This window comes from Polypterus senegalus, chromosome 12 (assembly GCF_016835505.1).
Source record: "Polypterus senegalus isolate Bchr_013 chromosome 12, ASM1683550v1, whole genome shotgun sequence".
Lineage (NCBI taxonomy): Eukaryota > Metazoa > Chordata > Cladistia > Polypteriformes > Polypteridae > Polypterus > Polypterus senegalus.
The window spans coordinates 139567193-139582753 of NC_053165.1; the positions used below are offsets into that span (position 1 = coordinate 139567193).

Consider the following 15561-nt stretch of genomic DNA (forward strand, 5'->3'; position numbering starts at 1 on the left):
CACCTGAGGCCACAGGTCCGCCACACCCTCGACCCTCTGCAGTTCGCATACCAGGAGAAGGTGTGAGCGGAGGATACCATAATCTAAATGCTACACCGATCCCTCTCCCACTTGGACAGGGGAAGTGGTGCTGTAAGAATTACGTTTTTGGACTTCTCTAGCACCTTCAACACCATCCAACCTCTGCTCCTTAGGGACAAGCTGACTGAGATAGGAGTAGACTCACACCTTGTGGCATGGATCTTATAGACAGACCTCAGTATGTGCGTCTTGGGAACTGCAGGTCTGACATTGTGGTCAGCAACACAGGAGCGCCGCAGGGGACTGTACTTTCTCCGGTCCTGTTCAGCCTGTATACATCAGACTTCCAATACGATTCGGAGTCCTGCCACGTGCAAAAGTTCGCTGATGACACTGCTATCGTGGGCTGCATCAGGAGTGGGCAGAAGGAGGAGTACAGGAAGCTAATCAAAGACTTTGTTAAATGGTGCGACTCAAACCACTTACACCTGAACACCAGAAAGACTAAGGAACTGGTGGTAGATTTTAGGAGGCCCAGGCCCCTCATGGACCCCGTGATCATCAGAGGAGACTGTGTGCAGAGGTTACAGACCTAAAAAATACCTGGGAGTGCAGCTGGATGAAAAATTGGACTGGACTGCCAATACTGATGCTCTGTGTAAGAAAGATCAGAGCAGACTATACTTTCTTAGAAGGTTGGCGTCCTTCAACATCTGCAATAAGATGCTGCAGATGTTCTACCAGACGGTTGTGGCGAGTGCCCTCTTCTACGTGGTTGTGTGCTGAGGAGGCAGCATAAAGATGAAAGACGCCTCACGCCTGGACAAACTTGTTAAGAAGGCAGGCTCTATTGTAGGAATAAAGCTGGACAGTTTAACATCTGTAGCAAAGCGATGGGCGCTAAGCAAACTCCTGTCAATCATGGAGAATCCACTGCATCCACTTAACAGTGTCATCTCCAGGCAGAGGAGTAGCTTCAGTGACAGACTTTTGTCACTGTCTTGCTCCACTGACAGACTGAGGAGATTGTTCCTCCCCCACACTATGCGACTCTTCAATTCCACCCGGGGGAGTATATGCTAACATTATTCAAAGTTATTGTCTGTTTTTACATGCATTTTTATTACTCTTTAATATAATATTGTTTTTTGTATCAGTATACTGCTGCTGGATTATGTGAATTTCCCTTGGGATTAATAAAGTATCTATCTATCTATCTAAAGTTGAGTCTTAGCCTTCAATTATGCATTATTAAATATTAAACAAAAATCAACATATTTCAAAAGAATTGGCTGACACTTCCACTGCGTTCTTAGCAGTGGGCTGCTCCTACTGAATACAAATGCAGTAAAAGTTGCTCGTGTTTAGATTTTTTTTAGAAACGCCCTGCCTCTTGCTTATTGGTTCATATGCCAACAATAACGCCACTCTTCTCAAGGCGTTTCTGTTCGATCTGCCTCTTTCCAATTGGTTCATACACCCACAAGAACGCCCTTTCTAGAGGCTTCTGTTTTGATCGGTTTCCTACTATGCACCGCAAACTCAGTGTCACAAAAAATGCGCGGGAAATATTCCAATCGAGTATGCGCAAGCTCATTCGTTGCGCATGCTCAGTGTTGTCTACGTGCCTGTGATTTAAATAAGGTTTCGGCGAGCGTAAGATGCCGACCTACTTTTACTAGCAGTACCCAGGGGTTTTTAGACTTTTGTAAATGTTATGTTTTTATGGACGGTTCGTTTTAGTATCAGAAAAAATACTAACACACGAACACCAAAAAAAAATATTTAAGGGCCTTTGTCAATTAACGTGTCATAGTAACTACCATGGTTTTGCTTTCGTTTATTTGATTAGGCCTCCAGATAACGCATTGTGTTTTAAAAGTAAAAAAAAAACTTCGTCCTTCACTTTTTCGACCTACATTTCGAGCAATTTGTTCATTTATGTTCGAGTGAGTGTCATCCTCTTCCCAAGGTAAATCATAACTTTTTTCCTTCATCTGTCAAAAAGTAAAATGTCATTGTTTGAGTAGTTTTCGAGTACTTCTTGTTATTCACCAGTGGTAACATGTTTTAGAAGTGCTCATTCAGCTTCGCGTGTTAATTTGTCTGTTAATCGAACCGTGATTGAAAAGTAGAGGTAGCAGTAGTCTTAAAATGGTGCAGTCAATGTCCATCTATTGCAATTTTTTCATTTTATTTTGTGGCACAAATATTACCTTGAAACCATTGTGCCTAGACAGCTTCTTTGATAACTCGCCCAACGAGACCGCCTAAATGTGACCGTGGCATTTTAATTTTATAAGCGGAGCAACACCTGACCGTTGACGACCGGCAATAGAGTATATTTTAAAATATTTGAGATCTCGTGCATTACGTCCTGAACCTGGAAGTATCGGGCACTTTCCTCTCTTGATTGCCTTCCCGTAATGCCGCCTTCTTAAGAGTGTCATTTCGAAGGGCATTGCTTGACTCCTGACAGTTTTTTTTTCCCGTTACCACAGATGATTGATAGGCTCCCATTGCACGCTGTAAAACACCATTCGCATTCTTGTGAATACTAACCGTCTTCGGGGTTTGTATTGTTGCTATTTAGCGAGTACCCGTCGCCCAGTGCGTTATTCGTTTGTTGTCGTTAAATCGTTTTGTTTAAAAAGTCAATAAAAAATGAAGTCCGCACACCTAATGTATCGTGTCCTCATCCCTACCACTGAACCACTAAAGCCAAAATCTCGGTCAGAGTGCATAGATGGACCGGACTGGCAAAGAGTAACTTTTTATTCTATAGTACATAGATTTCTGTATTTTCGGTATTAGTCTGATACAATTTATTTGACTTTGTACATTTTGGCCTTGAGAAATACGTGGGAAGTAATTTTATCATTACGAGAGAAAAAAAACACTATGTAAAATCGATTACCATGTAGAACTTTTATCAGCACATTGTTGGCAAAAAGGTTTTAATTATTAAATCTTCTGTTGAAAGGAGCATAATTATGCTATACAGAATTGACTAATTGTGGGTTAATACATAAAAGTTGTATCTTTTCACCAGTTGGCCAAAGAAAAATTTGGGTAAGATAAGAGGGATTATAAAAGGAAATAGAATTATTGATGGAAAAAATATTTATTTATTTAAAGTAGTATCTGAGTGCTTAGTTATTGTTTTGGAAGTGATTGCGGCACAGAGGCAGCTATAAATATTAATGATGGTTTAACATTCGTAGATTTTTATTTTTTCTTTACCCCTGCAGCTCTGATGATGGCAAATGCAAATCCCCCAGTGGTAGCTCCAGTGATAAATCAGCCAGTTATCATTAGCCAACCTATACCCGGAGGCTATGGAGCTCCCACCTCAACTGGTTCTGTGCGATGGAGCACTGGTATCATGGCAATGTGTGACGACATAGGAATCTGTAAGACTATTGACATGATTTTCATGAGCTGTTGCACTTTCTTACATTTGCTGGCACAATGTTTGTTTAGTTTTCTTTTTACTTAATTTCACTTTTCATGTCTTTTCCAATGTTTGTTAAACCGTTCAAACTCGCACACTGTGTGTTAATGGCAGGAATTTTTAAAATAGAATGAATTTTGATAGTTACATGTTTGTTTTTTCTCTTTAAAATGCATAAGAAATTGAATATTTTTATCTAGGATTCCATCAGACGGGTGGCAGGATAAAAATAGTTATTTTGGAGACCCCACTGCAGTACAAAACAATAGCTAGTAATTTTAGTCTATGCAAATAACTAACCAAGAGCATAGGTTTAATTTCCTGCTCCAAACGGACATCCACTATTGTACTACCTTTTGAAAACCGCAACACAAACATATGCATAAGTGCATTGTACTAGTATCCCTTTATGGGCTTGGGCTATGGCTCTGGGAAACTATATTGGTGTCTGTTAGTTTTAATTGCCCTGAAGTGTTTACCAGAGGGGAGTTTATGGAATAAGTGATAAGCAGGGTAAGATGAGTCTGTGGTGATCCTTTTGACGTAGTTAGTGACATGAGATGTATACAGGTCTGCAATAGATAGAAGGGTACAGCAAATTATTCTTTCAGCAGACCTCGCAACATGCTGTAATGTATGTTTGGAGTGTGTCATTGCTGAACCAAACCAGACAACAATGGAGACTGTGATTACACTTTTTCAGTTTTGGCTTTGTAAATGGATTGACTAGGAAATAGTTAATTTCCGTAGTTGTTGTATGAAGTACAATCGCTGCTGTGCCTTTATAGTGATGTAGGCAGTGTTAAGGTCCTAGCTGAGAGTGTTTGTGATAGTTGTGCCCAAACATTTGAAGGATTCTATCATATTGACTGCAGAATCAGCGTTCTAGTGAGAGTGGTTGTAACTACTGTTTGTGAAAGTCAGTGACGCTGTTTTGGAAGTATTGAGGACTAGGTTGTTGGAAGCGCACCAAGACACAAGATGAGACATTTTTTCTCTATAATGTGTATTGTTGCCATCAGTAATTAGACCAATAATAGTGGCGTCTTCAGCAAAGTTAATGATTTTACCTGAAGGATCAGTGAACCTACAGTCATTGGAATACAAGGAATATAGGGGGTGGGGTTGGAGTACACAACCTTGAGGGATTACCTGTGCTAATATGGAGACAGTCTGAGAGGTGGGAGCCCACACAGACATTGTTTTCTGTTTACCAGAGAACTGTATATGCCATTTACAGATAGAATGATTCAGTTCAGTTTGTAGAAGTTTAGTTAACAGCAGTTCAAGGACAGTGGTGTTAAAAGCTGAACTGAAGTCAACGAACAGTATTCTGGCATACGTTCCTATACTGTTGAGATGCCCCAGCACAAAATGAAGGCCCATGTTGATGGCATCCTCCACAGATCTATTTGCTTGATCTGCAAACTGAAGTCAAGAATAGTAGCAGTAACAGACTTCAGATGGGTTAGAACAAGTTGTTCAAATATTTTCATTAGAATTAAAGAGCAATAGGCCTGTAGTCATTGAGGCAGCTTATTTTATCACTTTTGGGAGCAGGAACAATAGAAGATTTTAAAGCAATCTGGTACAATACAAGTGCAAAAGACTGGTTAATGTTGTCTGTGAAGAGGGGAGCAAGCTGCCTAGCACAAGTGCTTGATTGTTGCAGCTAAGACAGAATTGGGACTGGCTGACTTTTTGCAGCTGCTAACCTGTAGTTTGAATAGAAATTGGCAGCTTGTAATGACCCAATCTTGCAGTAAAGAACTTTTAGTGTTTTAGCATGATGTCAAAAGATATGACTGTCTCATGAAGGAGATGGTAGCATGACTTCACACATCCTTCTGGTAGCACTTTTAAAAGCTGCAGGGATGTCGGGGCTAGTCTCCTTTCAATGGCTTACCTGACTGTTGCCAAAGCCCTACAAGATACTTTTGCCTTTTACATTTACTTGTTTTATGTACTGTAGCTAGGGTATTTTCATTTCTGCTCCTGCTTTTTGCGAACCGAGTATAGTCTATGCAATCAATCACCACCTGTGTTGTGTGCATGTTGTGTTTTCTTTATATAAAAAAGTGTTCAAGTGCTATCTAGTCATGATTGCTATAGGTTGTTTGTAGCATTCCTAAACAAGCCATTTTTTTCTGGAATATTGGGTGATAGTCCATTTTTAACCTCCTTAGCGTTACATTTTTTCTCAAAAGATATGTAAAAAAAAAAAAAAAAAGTTGCTTTTTTTGGCTTCAAAATCTTTTTCTACTATAAAACGTGCAAAACATTAAAACTGCAAAGTTATAAGTGTAGAAAGTATAATAATGATACAAATAATATGAACTGCACATGTTTGAGTGATCCATGCGTCCCTTTCAGATTCACTAGAATCGCTTTTGGTTTTACTGACCATTTCACTGCCTGAAGATGAATTCACCTCGTCCTCACTGCTGATGAGAGGCATTTCTTACATGATTCCATTATGAGGCCAGGAGAAGATGCGTTTACGCCAGCACCTGGGTAAAGCTTGGGCCTGATTTTTGCACAAGACTCCCCTATACCGTTGCCAGAGTAATGCTCGGCACTAACGCTGTTGGAACTTTTACAGCCCGAGTGACCCTCTGGTCTTACAGGAGACCTGTCTATACGGTTGACCAAGTGACACTCGGAACTAATGCTTTTAGGACTGTTTTTAAAGCCCGAGTGACGCGCAGGTTTAATGCTAAGGAGGTTAATACTGTTAACAAAATGGCAATAACATTCAGATACTGTATTTTAAATTCAGAACAATATTCCAGAATTTCTTGTTAAAGTCCAGCATTCCTTCTGAGTTTTGGAAACATTCCTTTGAGTTATTTTGTTACTTTTGTTTTGTGCCTTAGATGAAGTAATTTGTTCTTGGAAGAAAAAAATTCTAATTTAAAACTTAGCTCGCCCCATTTATCTTGCTGAAATGTCAGTCAGCTGGTTTAATGAAAAGGCATTGTTTTTTATTTTTGGTTACACAGTTGCTTCCCAGAATATGCACATATCAAAAATAAATTAATCTTTAACAATAAACCCTTGTATATGTTTAATTTTTTTTAGTAAAAGGCATGTTTGTACAGAAGCCCTCTCCAAAATACTACATTGTAACAGACAAGTTCTGAAGATTAATTCAGTTTTATAATTTGTGTGTTTGAGTGACTTCAGGGTAAGTTTAGAAGTATTTTATTTAACATTGGTTGCTGCTACAAATGGATTATTAAAAAATTACAAGTATATTGTGCTAAAATAATGGAGTGTAATGCAGATACTGAGATTTTTAAACCAGCTCCAGTGTTGGCAAATAGATTATGTTGAGTTTAAGGCCCCATAGTAAAAATACTGCTCTTTTTACAGTAGTTTTATTATCGGTGTTTTGAAGAAGACCTCTATGTTACAAATGTAGAATGTGCCATAGGTTCTAGGTGCTATAAATTTAGTAATACAAGGTTGGTGAAATGATTCACATTATTACTGGTCAAATTAAGAATTTTAACTATGTCTTAAAACCAACAGCTACTATATGTTTACTACTTAGTTGCATTCTGTTTTGCAATATGTTGAATTTAATATAGACTCCAATCCATTGTAGAAATACAGCATATTTATATATATATATATATATATATATATATATAAAAAAAAAGTTTTGTAATATTGCTGGTCTACTTGCTTCCCAGGTCTCTTTGGATGCTTCTGCCCTTGCTGCCTTGCTGCTCAGGTAGCTCACGCATTTGGGGAATGTTTCATCTTGGGCTGCATGCCGTGTGCTCACTGTGCGCTCCGCACAGGAATACGTGAGCGCTACACCATTCCGGTATGTTGAGATCCATTACAGTAAATAATTTGAAATGCAGTGCTTTCCTGCTGTTAAAGTGAAGTTATAAGTAGCTCTGCATAATTGGAATATAATAACAATAAGAGAAACCTGGCTGAGTCACATCAAAGGGAATGAATATAAAGTAATTGGGTTTGCAAGATTTGGGAAAGAAGCGAAATCAAAAAGGTGGAAAAATGTCCATTTATGTAAAAAGGAATTGAATGCATGTCTACAGTGAGACACATTTTAGTGAGGATAAATGGGTTCAGCTAGATTGCAGTAGTGATAGAGGCCTGATATTGGAAACGTGTTAGAGAACCTCCAGTGCATAATAATAATAATAATAATATAAAAGTACAGTGGGATGCAAAAGTTTGGGCAACCTTGTTAATAGTCATTATTTTCCTGTATAAATCGTTGGTTGTTACGATAAAAAATGCCAGTTAAATATATCATATAGGAGACACACACAGTGATATTTGAGAAGTGAAATGAAGTTTATTGATTTACAGAAAGTGTGCAATAATTGTTCAAACAAAATGAGGCAGGTGCATAAATTTGGGTACCGTTGTCATTTTATTGATTCCAAAACTTTTAGAACTAATTATTGGAACTCAAATTGGCTTGGTAAGCTCAGTGACCCCTGACCTACATACACAGGTGAATCCTATAATGAGAGAGTATTTAAGAGGGTCAATTGTAAGTTTCCCTCCTCCTTTAATTTTCTCTGAAGAGTAGCAACATGGTGGTCACAAAACAACTCTCAAATGACCTGAAGACAAAGATTGTTCACCATCATGGTTTAGGGGAAGAATACAGAAAGCTGTCCCAGAGATTTAAGCTGTCTGTTTTCACAGTTACGAACATATTGAGGAAATGGAAGACCACAGGCTCAGTTCAAGTTAAGGCTCGAAGTGGCAGACCAAGAAAGATTTCGGATAGACAGAAGCGACGAATGGTGAGAACAGTCAGAGTCAACCCACAGACCAGCAACAAAGACCTACAACATCATCTTGCAGCAGATGGAGTCACTGTGCATCGTTCTACCATTCGGCGCACTTTCCACAAGGAGATGCTGTATGCGAGAGTGATGTAGAGGAAGCCTTTTCTCCGCCCACAGCACAAACGGAGCCGCTTGAGGTATGCTCAAGCACATTTGGACAAGCCAGCTTCATTTTGGAATAAGGTGCTGTAGACTGATGAAACTAAAATTGAGTTATTTGGGCATAACAAGGGGCGTTATGCATGGAGGAAAAAGAACACAGCATTCCAAGAAAAACGCCTGCTACCTACAGTAAAATATGGTGGTGGTTCCATCATGCTGTGGGGCTGTGTGGCCAGTGCAGGGACTGGGAATCTTGTCAAAGTTGAGGGACGCATGGATTCCACTCAGTATCAGCAGATTCTGGAGACCAATGTCCAGGAATCAGTGACAAAGCTGAAGCTGCGCAGGGGCTGGATCTTTCAACAAGACAACGACCCGAAACACTGCTCAAAATCCACTAAGGCATCCATGCAGAGGAACAAGTACAACGTTCTGGAATGGCCATCTCAGTCCCCAGACCTGAATATAAGTGAAAATCTGTGGTGTGAGTTAAAGAGAGCTGTCCATTCTCGGAAGCCATCAAACCTGAATGAACTAGAGATGTTTTGTAAAGAGGAATGGTCCAAAATACCTTCAACCACAATCCAGACTTTCATTGGAACCTACAGGAAGCGTTTAGAGGCTGTAATTTCTGCAAAAGGCGGATCTACTAAATATTGATTTCATTTCTTTTTTGTGGTGCCCAAATTTATGCACCTGCCTGATTTTGTTTGAACAATTATTGCACACTTTCTGTAAATCCAATAAACTTCATTTCACTTCTCAAATATCACTGTGTGTGTCTCCTATATGATATATTTAACTGACATTTTTTTTCGTAACAACCAACGATTTATACAGGAAAATAATGACTATTAACAAGGTTGCCCAAACTTTTGCATCCCACTGTAGCAAATTATTATTAGAATGTTTTAATTTGAGTAAAGTTTATTCAAATACTAGGTGGGATAACCATACAAACAGTGGGGAGAAAAAATAGGTTTTCATAGATGTATTCAGTGGCTGTTTTTTTTAAAATACAATATGTTGTAACACCAGTAAGAAGAGATTCCTTCTTCAATTTAGTGTTTTATAATAAGGAAATAATTAATGGGGTGGAGGTGATGCGTCGCTAGATAGGAGTGGCTCATAACACATTCTGAGTAGGTGCAGCAACATTTTATAAAAACAGTAAATTGGGGAGAAAAAAAACTTTAGGTGTGGAATCAGTTGGATCGGTGAACGTTTTAAATGCATTTTCTGTGGAATGCAAATTAGCAGCAGTAGTAACATTGAAGGAGCTATGCAGTGGACAAATGAGGAGCAAAGAAAGAAAATGCAAAGAAACTAAAGATGCATTTGGTGTAGAAGGCAGCTAACTCCAATAATTGGAGAACATAAGAGCAACAAACCAGCTGATCATGGTGCATTCATGTAGCTAATGTACCTACAGCAGTGTTTGCCTGGGAGGAAAATGAGGTACAAACCAGATTGTGTCACATAGCGATGGCTACTTCCATGTGAAGACAACCAGGCAGCCAGACCCCTTTGCATTACTACTGGTCATTGAGCTGCCCCTGCACAGCCACTGTTGCCAGAGACACCGACAGCAGCCACAGGATGTAACAGACATTTTATGTTGATTCATTTGTGAAACTATTGTTTTGTGTGCTTTTCAGAAAACTGAGGGGTGTTGGGTTTTTTTCTTTTTTGAAAAAAATATTCATCCCTCAGAGTTAATATTTTCTGTTTCTAAAGTTTTAAGTGCATTCTCCCCATCTGTGAAAGAATAAGGATTAAAAAGAAGAACCTTGTGCACTTTCATTACTGGGCACATGCCAATGTAGTTGGGGATGAGGCTGTCTGCTACTCATCTGTGAATTTTTGTTCTTCCAGGGCTCTTTAATCAATGACTGCTGCGTTATGACTTTTTGTAATTCCTGTGCCATCTGTCAGATGCAAAGAGAAATCAAGATAAGAACAATGCTCGTTGTACGGTGACTGTATCAGAAGGTGACTGTTAAACTGACCATTATTAAAGACAAAGCACTTCTGCTGCTATTTATTTAAATTATTACTAAATAAAAAAAATATATTTTTTTCAAAACTTGTGGGTGTTTGATTTTTGTTTTAGTCTCGGTATATAGTTTTCTGTATTTCACAATGTTTACTGTGAATGAAGGAAAAATACTGTTTCATTTTTATACAGTGCATCATAACTAGTTACTTTATCTTAATGTAATGCATCATGTCTATAGTCTTCCTCATACCCATGGAACAACAATCATTTGGTGCATTTGCCAGGAAATGGACTCCATAAAATTTATTATTATAAGGTATTAAATGTGCTGCTCGGGGAAACTATGCAATTTCAAGCACAACTGTATAGCACAATGCAGTTAAAAGATTGTGAACCCTTTAGAATTTTCTATATTTCAGCATAAATAATTTAAACCTAAAACATCAGATTTTCACTCAAGTCCTAAAAGTAGATAAAGAGAAACCAGTTAAACAAATGACAAAAATATTATACTTGGTCATTTACTTATTGAGGAAAATGATCAAATATTACATATTTGTGAGTGGCATATTTGTAATTGGACAAATGAAATGCATGCTGAATTGGGTTAAGATCAGGTGACTGACTTGGCCATTCAAGAATTTTCCACTTCTTTGCTTTAATAAACTCATGGGTTGCTTTAGCTGTATGTTTTGGGTCATTGTCCATCTGTATCATGAAACGCCACCCAATCTGTTTGACTGCATTTAGCTGGATTTGAGCAGACAGTATGTCTCTGAACACCTCAGAATTCACTCAGCTGCTTCTGTCCTGTGTCATATCATCAATAAACACTAGTGTCCCAGGCCACTGGCAGCCATGCACACCCAAGCCATCACACTGCCTCCACTATGTTTTACAGATGATGTGGTATGCTTTAGATAATGAGCTGTTCCACGCTTTCTCCATACTTTTTTCTTGCCATCATTCTGGTAGAGGTTGATCTTGGTTTCATCTGTCCAAAGAATGTTTTTCCAGAACTGTGCTGGCTTTTTTTAGATGTTCTTTAGCAAAGTCCAATCTAGCCTTTCTGTTCTTGAGGCTTATGAGTGGCTTGCACCTTGCAGTGCACTCTCTGTATTTACTTTCATGCAGTCTTCTCTTTATGGTAGACTTGGATATCGATACGCCTGCCCCCTGGAGAGTGTTGTTCACTTGGTTGGCTGTTGTGAAGGGGTTTCTCTTCAACATGGAAATGATTCTGCGACTGTTGTCTTCTGTGGATGTCTAGAGGGCTGTTCCACGAAGCGAGCTAACCTCAAAATCCAGGCTTATTTCGATAATCCCGGTTTAATTTCTCGAAATTTGGTTCCACGAACGAGGCTAACCTGAAGCTCCGCTTAATTACTATGCCAACATATGCTCTTGGACAAGCCTGCTCCGTGGCAGGTTAGTTGTGAAGCTTAGCTTAGCTTGATGAATATGATTGGACAAGCCATGTGATGTCACAGCACGACATTCACTCCCTCTTTCGCACACATCAACCCTCCAATATAAAATTATTACAGATTACATGCAGGCGATTCTAATTACTTAGAAAGTATAAAATGACAAGGAGTGCATTGAAGGCTTTTACATGAATAACCATGGCGTGCCCATTTATTCATAATCCAGTTGATGAGGGAGCGAGGCTCATTCGTAGAGCTTTAAGGCAACAGGTTCCACAATTACTTCGCCCAGGATAGATCCGTTGCATTTTGCGGATGATTATTTATCTGCGCTATAGATTTAGTAGACACAGTATTGCATATTTGTGTCAGTTATTGGAACCTTACATTTCTAAAAACACACGTCGCTCTAAAGCCCTTACGGTTGCACAGTCTTTGTGTATCGCTTTGCGTCATTTCTGTACAGTGTGGGGGATGCTGAACATTTAAGCAAAGCTACAGTGTGCCGTAAAATCAGGAAGGTTTGTGTTGCATTAAAGTCCTTTTTAAATATATTCATTACCTTTCCTGGCCACCGAGGAATTCTTGCCATTAAGGAAACTTTCTTTGGAATTAATGGTGCTTAATCTTTAAACATCTACTCATTTACAGCACATAAATTATTACCTGATAAGTAACTGAATTTAATTTGTCAGGCTTTCCTAACGTCATTGGAGCCATTGACTGTACACATGTGAGGATAAAGGCTCCAGCAGGTCCAACAGAGCCTGATTAGATAAACCGCAAATCATATCACAGTATTAATGTACAGGTAAGTACTGATAATATCTCACATTTACATACAAGAGGTGAAAGTGTAGTCGTCCAACATTAGCAATGTATGTCATTACCATTTCCTAAAATGTTTCAGATGGTATGCACTGCTGAACATCTCATTTCAAACATTGTGGCAAAATGGCCAGGATGAGTACATGATGCCAGAATTTTTCGCGAGTCTTCACTGGCTCAAAGCCTCAGACAAGGCTAGTCAACTAAAATTCACAAATATACTATAGTTTATTATACTACAGTCTAATGTGTCTACTTTCCATTATAGGAATTTTTCCTGGTGTGCTGCTTGGTAACAGAGGATACCCATGTCTACCGTTTCTTCTCACACCATATATACAGATCCTGCAACACAAGCAGAAAGACATTTCAACCATGCCCATTGTAAGACAAGGGCACGCATTGAAATGACATTTGGACAGTTAAAATCCAGGTTTAACTGCCTGCGGCATCTCAGAGTTACACCAGACAGAGCGTGTGACATTGTAGTAGCCTGTGCAGTTTTGCATAATGTGGCAATACCGCAGCAGGAGCGTATGCCAATAATGACGCATTCTTCACTTGCTGCCAGGACCTTTTCGTTCCACTCATGTTGCTCCTGAAACCAAGCATTATTAATAATTATATTAATAATTACAATTATATATCACTTTTTATCCAAGATGAACCCATATAATTAACATGCTGTCCTGTTTATCAATGTGTTAAAATAACCTTAAAGTACCTTACAATTGGTAACAAAATGCATATGTAAAAGGAAGTTTTAATGACTATACATTTTGAAGGCTTGAAACTGTTCTCATTTAGTTGTTAAATAGTTTGACATCCTTAACACAAAAGTTACTAAAATCATGTTCTTACGCATTTAACTTGTCAGCTATTTTCTGCCATGCAGCCTCACGAGCTTTGATAATACAGTTTGTGTTCCCCTTTCTAGTTATTATAGCTTTGTAGTCCTCATAGGCTTGTAATAATAATTCTTGCTCTGCCGGCGAAAAAAACGCAGCTCTTTCCTTAGTTTCCATTCTTACTTATCCAGCATCGATTAACAAGGCTGCCTTTTATATCGTGTGGACGCGCACGAGCCTCGCTTATCAAGCTTGGCTTGAATTAGCGGAGATTAAATACACCTGAATTTTGTTCGTGGAACTCAATGAGCCTGAAGTGAACTGTTAGGCTAACTCAAGCGAGGCTATTACAAATAATCCTTGATTTTATAAGCTCGCTTCGTGGAACAGCCCCCTGGTCTTTTTGCGTTGCCGAGTTCACCAGTGCTTGCTTTCTTTCTCAGGATGTACCAAACTGTATATTTTACCACTCGTAATATTGTACCAATTCCTCTGATGGGCGATTTCTGTTTTCACAGCTTAAGGATGGCTTCTTTCACCTGCATGGAGAGCTCCTTTGACCGCATGTTGTCTGTTCACAGCAAAATCTTCCACATGCAAGCACCACACCTCAAATCAACTCCAGGCCTTTTATCTGCTTAATTGATAATGACATAACGACAGACTTGCCCACAGCTGCGTATTAAATAGCGTTTGAGTCAATTGTCCAATTACTTTTGAGCCCCTGAAATGAAGGGATTGTGTTAAATACTTTAGTTGCCTTACATTTTTATGCAATCTTTTTGTTCAACCCACTGAATTAAAGCTGAAAGTCTGCACTTCAACTGCATCGGAGTTGTTTTATTTAAAATTCATTGTGGTAATGTACAGAACCAAAATTAGAAAAAAGTTCTCTTGTCTAAATATTTATGGACCTAACTATGTACAGAATGTTAAAATCTAAGAAAATGAAACACTGAATGAAAACACCTTCACCTCACAGCGAATATCACAGAATTGAGGGTGTCCCCAACCTAAACTGCCTTTCCTTTCTTTTGGAAATTTCCATTTACATGGTAGGGATGTTGGTATTAATTACCTCTCAGTACTGCAATAGCGCTATTTCTTACAAAGAATTCAAGAAGAAAAAAAAAGAAAATTAAGGAAATATACACTGGGCTGTACAGTCTAATTACAGTTAGAAAAACAATGTAGACTGGGTTTCTGTTCATGGAAGGCTAATTAATTTGTTACATGTGTAACTTGTTTGCTTCAACTTGCAAGGCTTAATTTAATTGCTGCAGAACATCTGTAGATTGTAACCTATTCGTCTATCCCTTTGTACTAAAAGGGAAATGGAAGAAAACCCAGTAATTAAATTGAGCAAGAGCCTGGTTATGTAGGTTCATTTTTAGACATGATCCCATTGCGCTCTGCATATGAGCAGCAGAGAATGCTAAGACTAAAGCTACATTCACATTACTGGTTTTGGTTTTAAAACGCAGACATTAGTCTTTGCTTTTGCCTTTTTGTCCACACTTCCCTGCCGTCGTTATAACCCAAAAACTGAGACCTTTATGTTCTCCAAAGTTGAACACTGTTAAAAAAATGGTAGCTTGGAATTGTAATGTGGGTGGAGTAAATGTGGCCTTTTAAAAACCCACTCTAATGTGTTCATGCATTGCGTAGCCCTTTCCTGATTGGATCCTGCTCATTACAATATTTCATTCCCCAATTGTTCAGCCTTCACCACATTCCATCATAGCAGACACAGAGGAGTTGCTTTTCATTGGTACTGCTGCTCGTTTTGCTGACTTGAATGTGCATACACAAAAGAGGGTACAGTTTTTAAACAACAGTAAATCCTGTTTCTGGCAGCGTTCCTATTCCTTCAAGAATTTTTCTGCTGATGCTCACATGCCTATTGCCTATGGGTTCTTGGTTGTGTTAGTATGAACAGAGGTACTTTTACAAACAATGTGAAATTGCTAGTGTGGATGGAGATCACTTTCATTTAAACTTTTTTTTTTTTAGTGTGTGTTTTTAGTAATGTGTATGTAAC

General features: G+C 38.7%; 1 protein-coding gene across 1 annotated transcript; it reads left to right on the top strand.

The window, feature by feature from the left end:
- The first annotated feature begins 1645 nt into the window (after positions 1–1645).
- On the top strand, positions 1646–10483 carry LOC120540831 (cornifelin homolog). Its single transcript, XM_039771914.1, has 4 exons — positions 1646–1993; positions 3273–3434; positions 7174–7310; positions 10294–10483. The coding sequence occupies exons 2-4, from the start codon at positions 3278–3280 to the stop codon at positions 10396–10398; spliced, it is 399 nt and encodes a 132-aa protein (XP_039627848.1). The 5' UTR covers positions 1646–1993; positions 3273–3277; the 3' UTR covers positions 10399–10483.
- The last annotated feature ends 5078 nt before the right edge of the window (positions 10484–15561 follow it).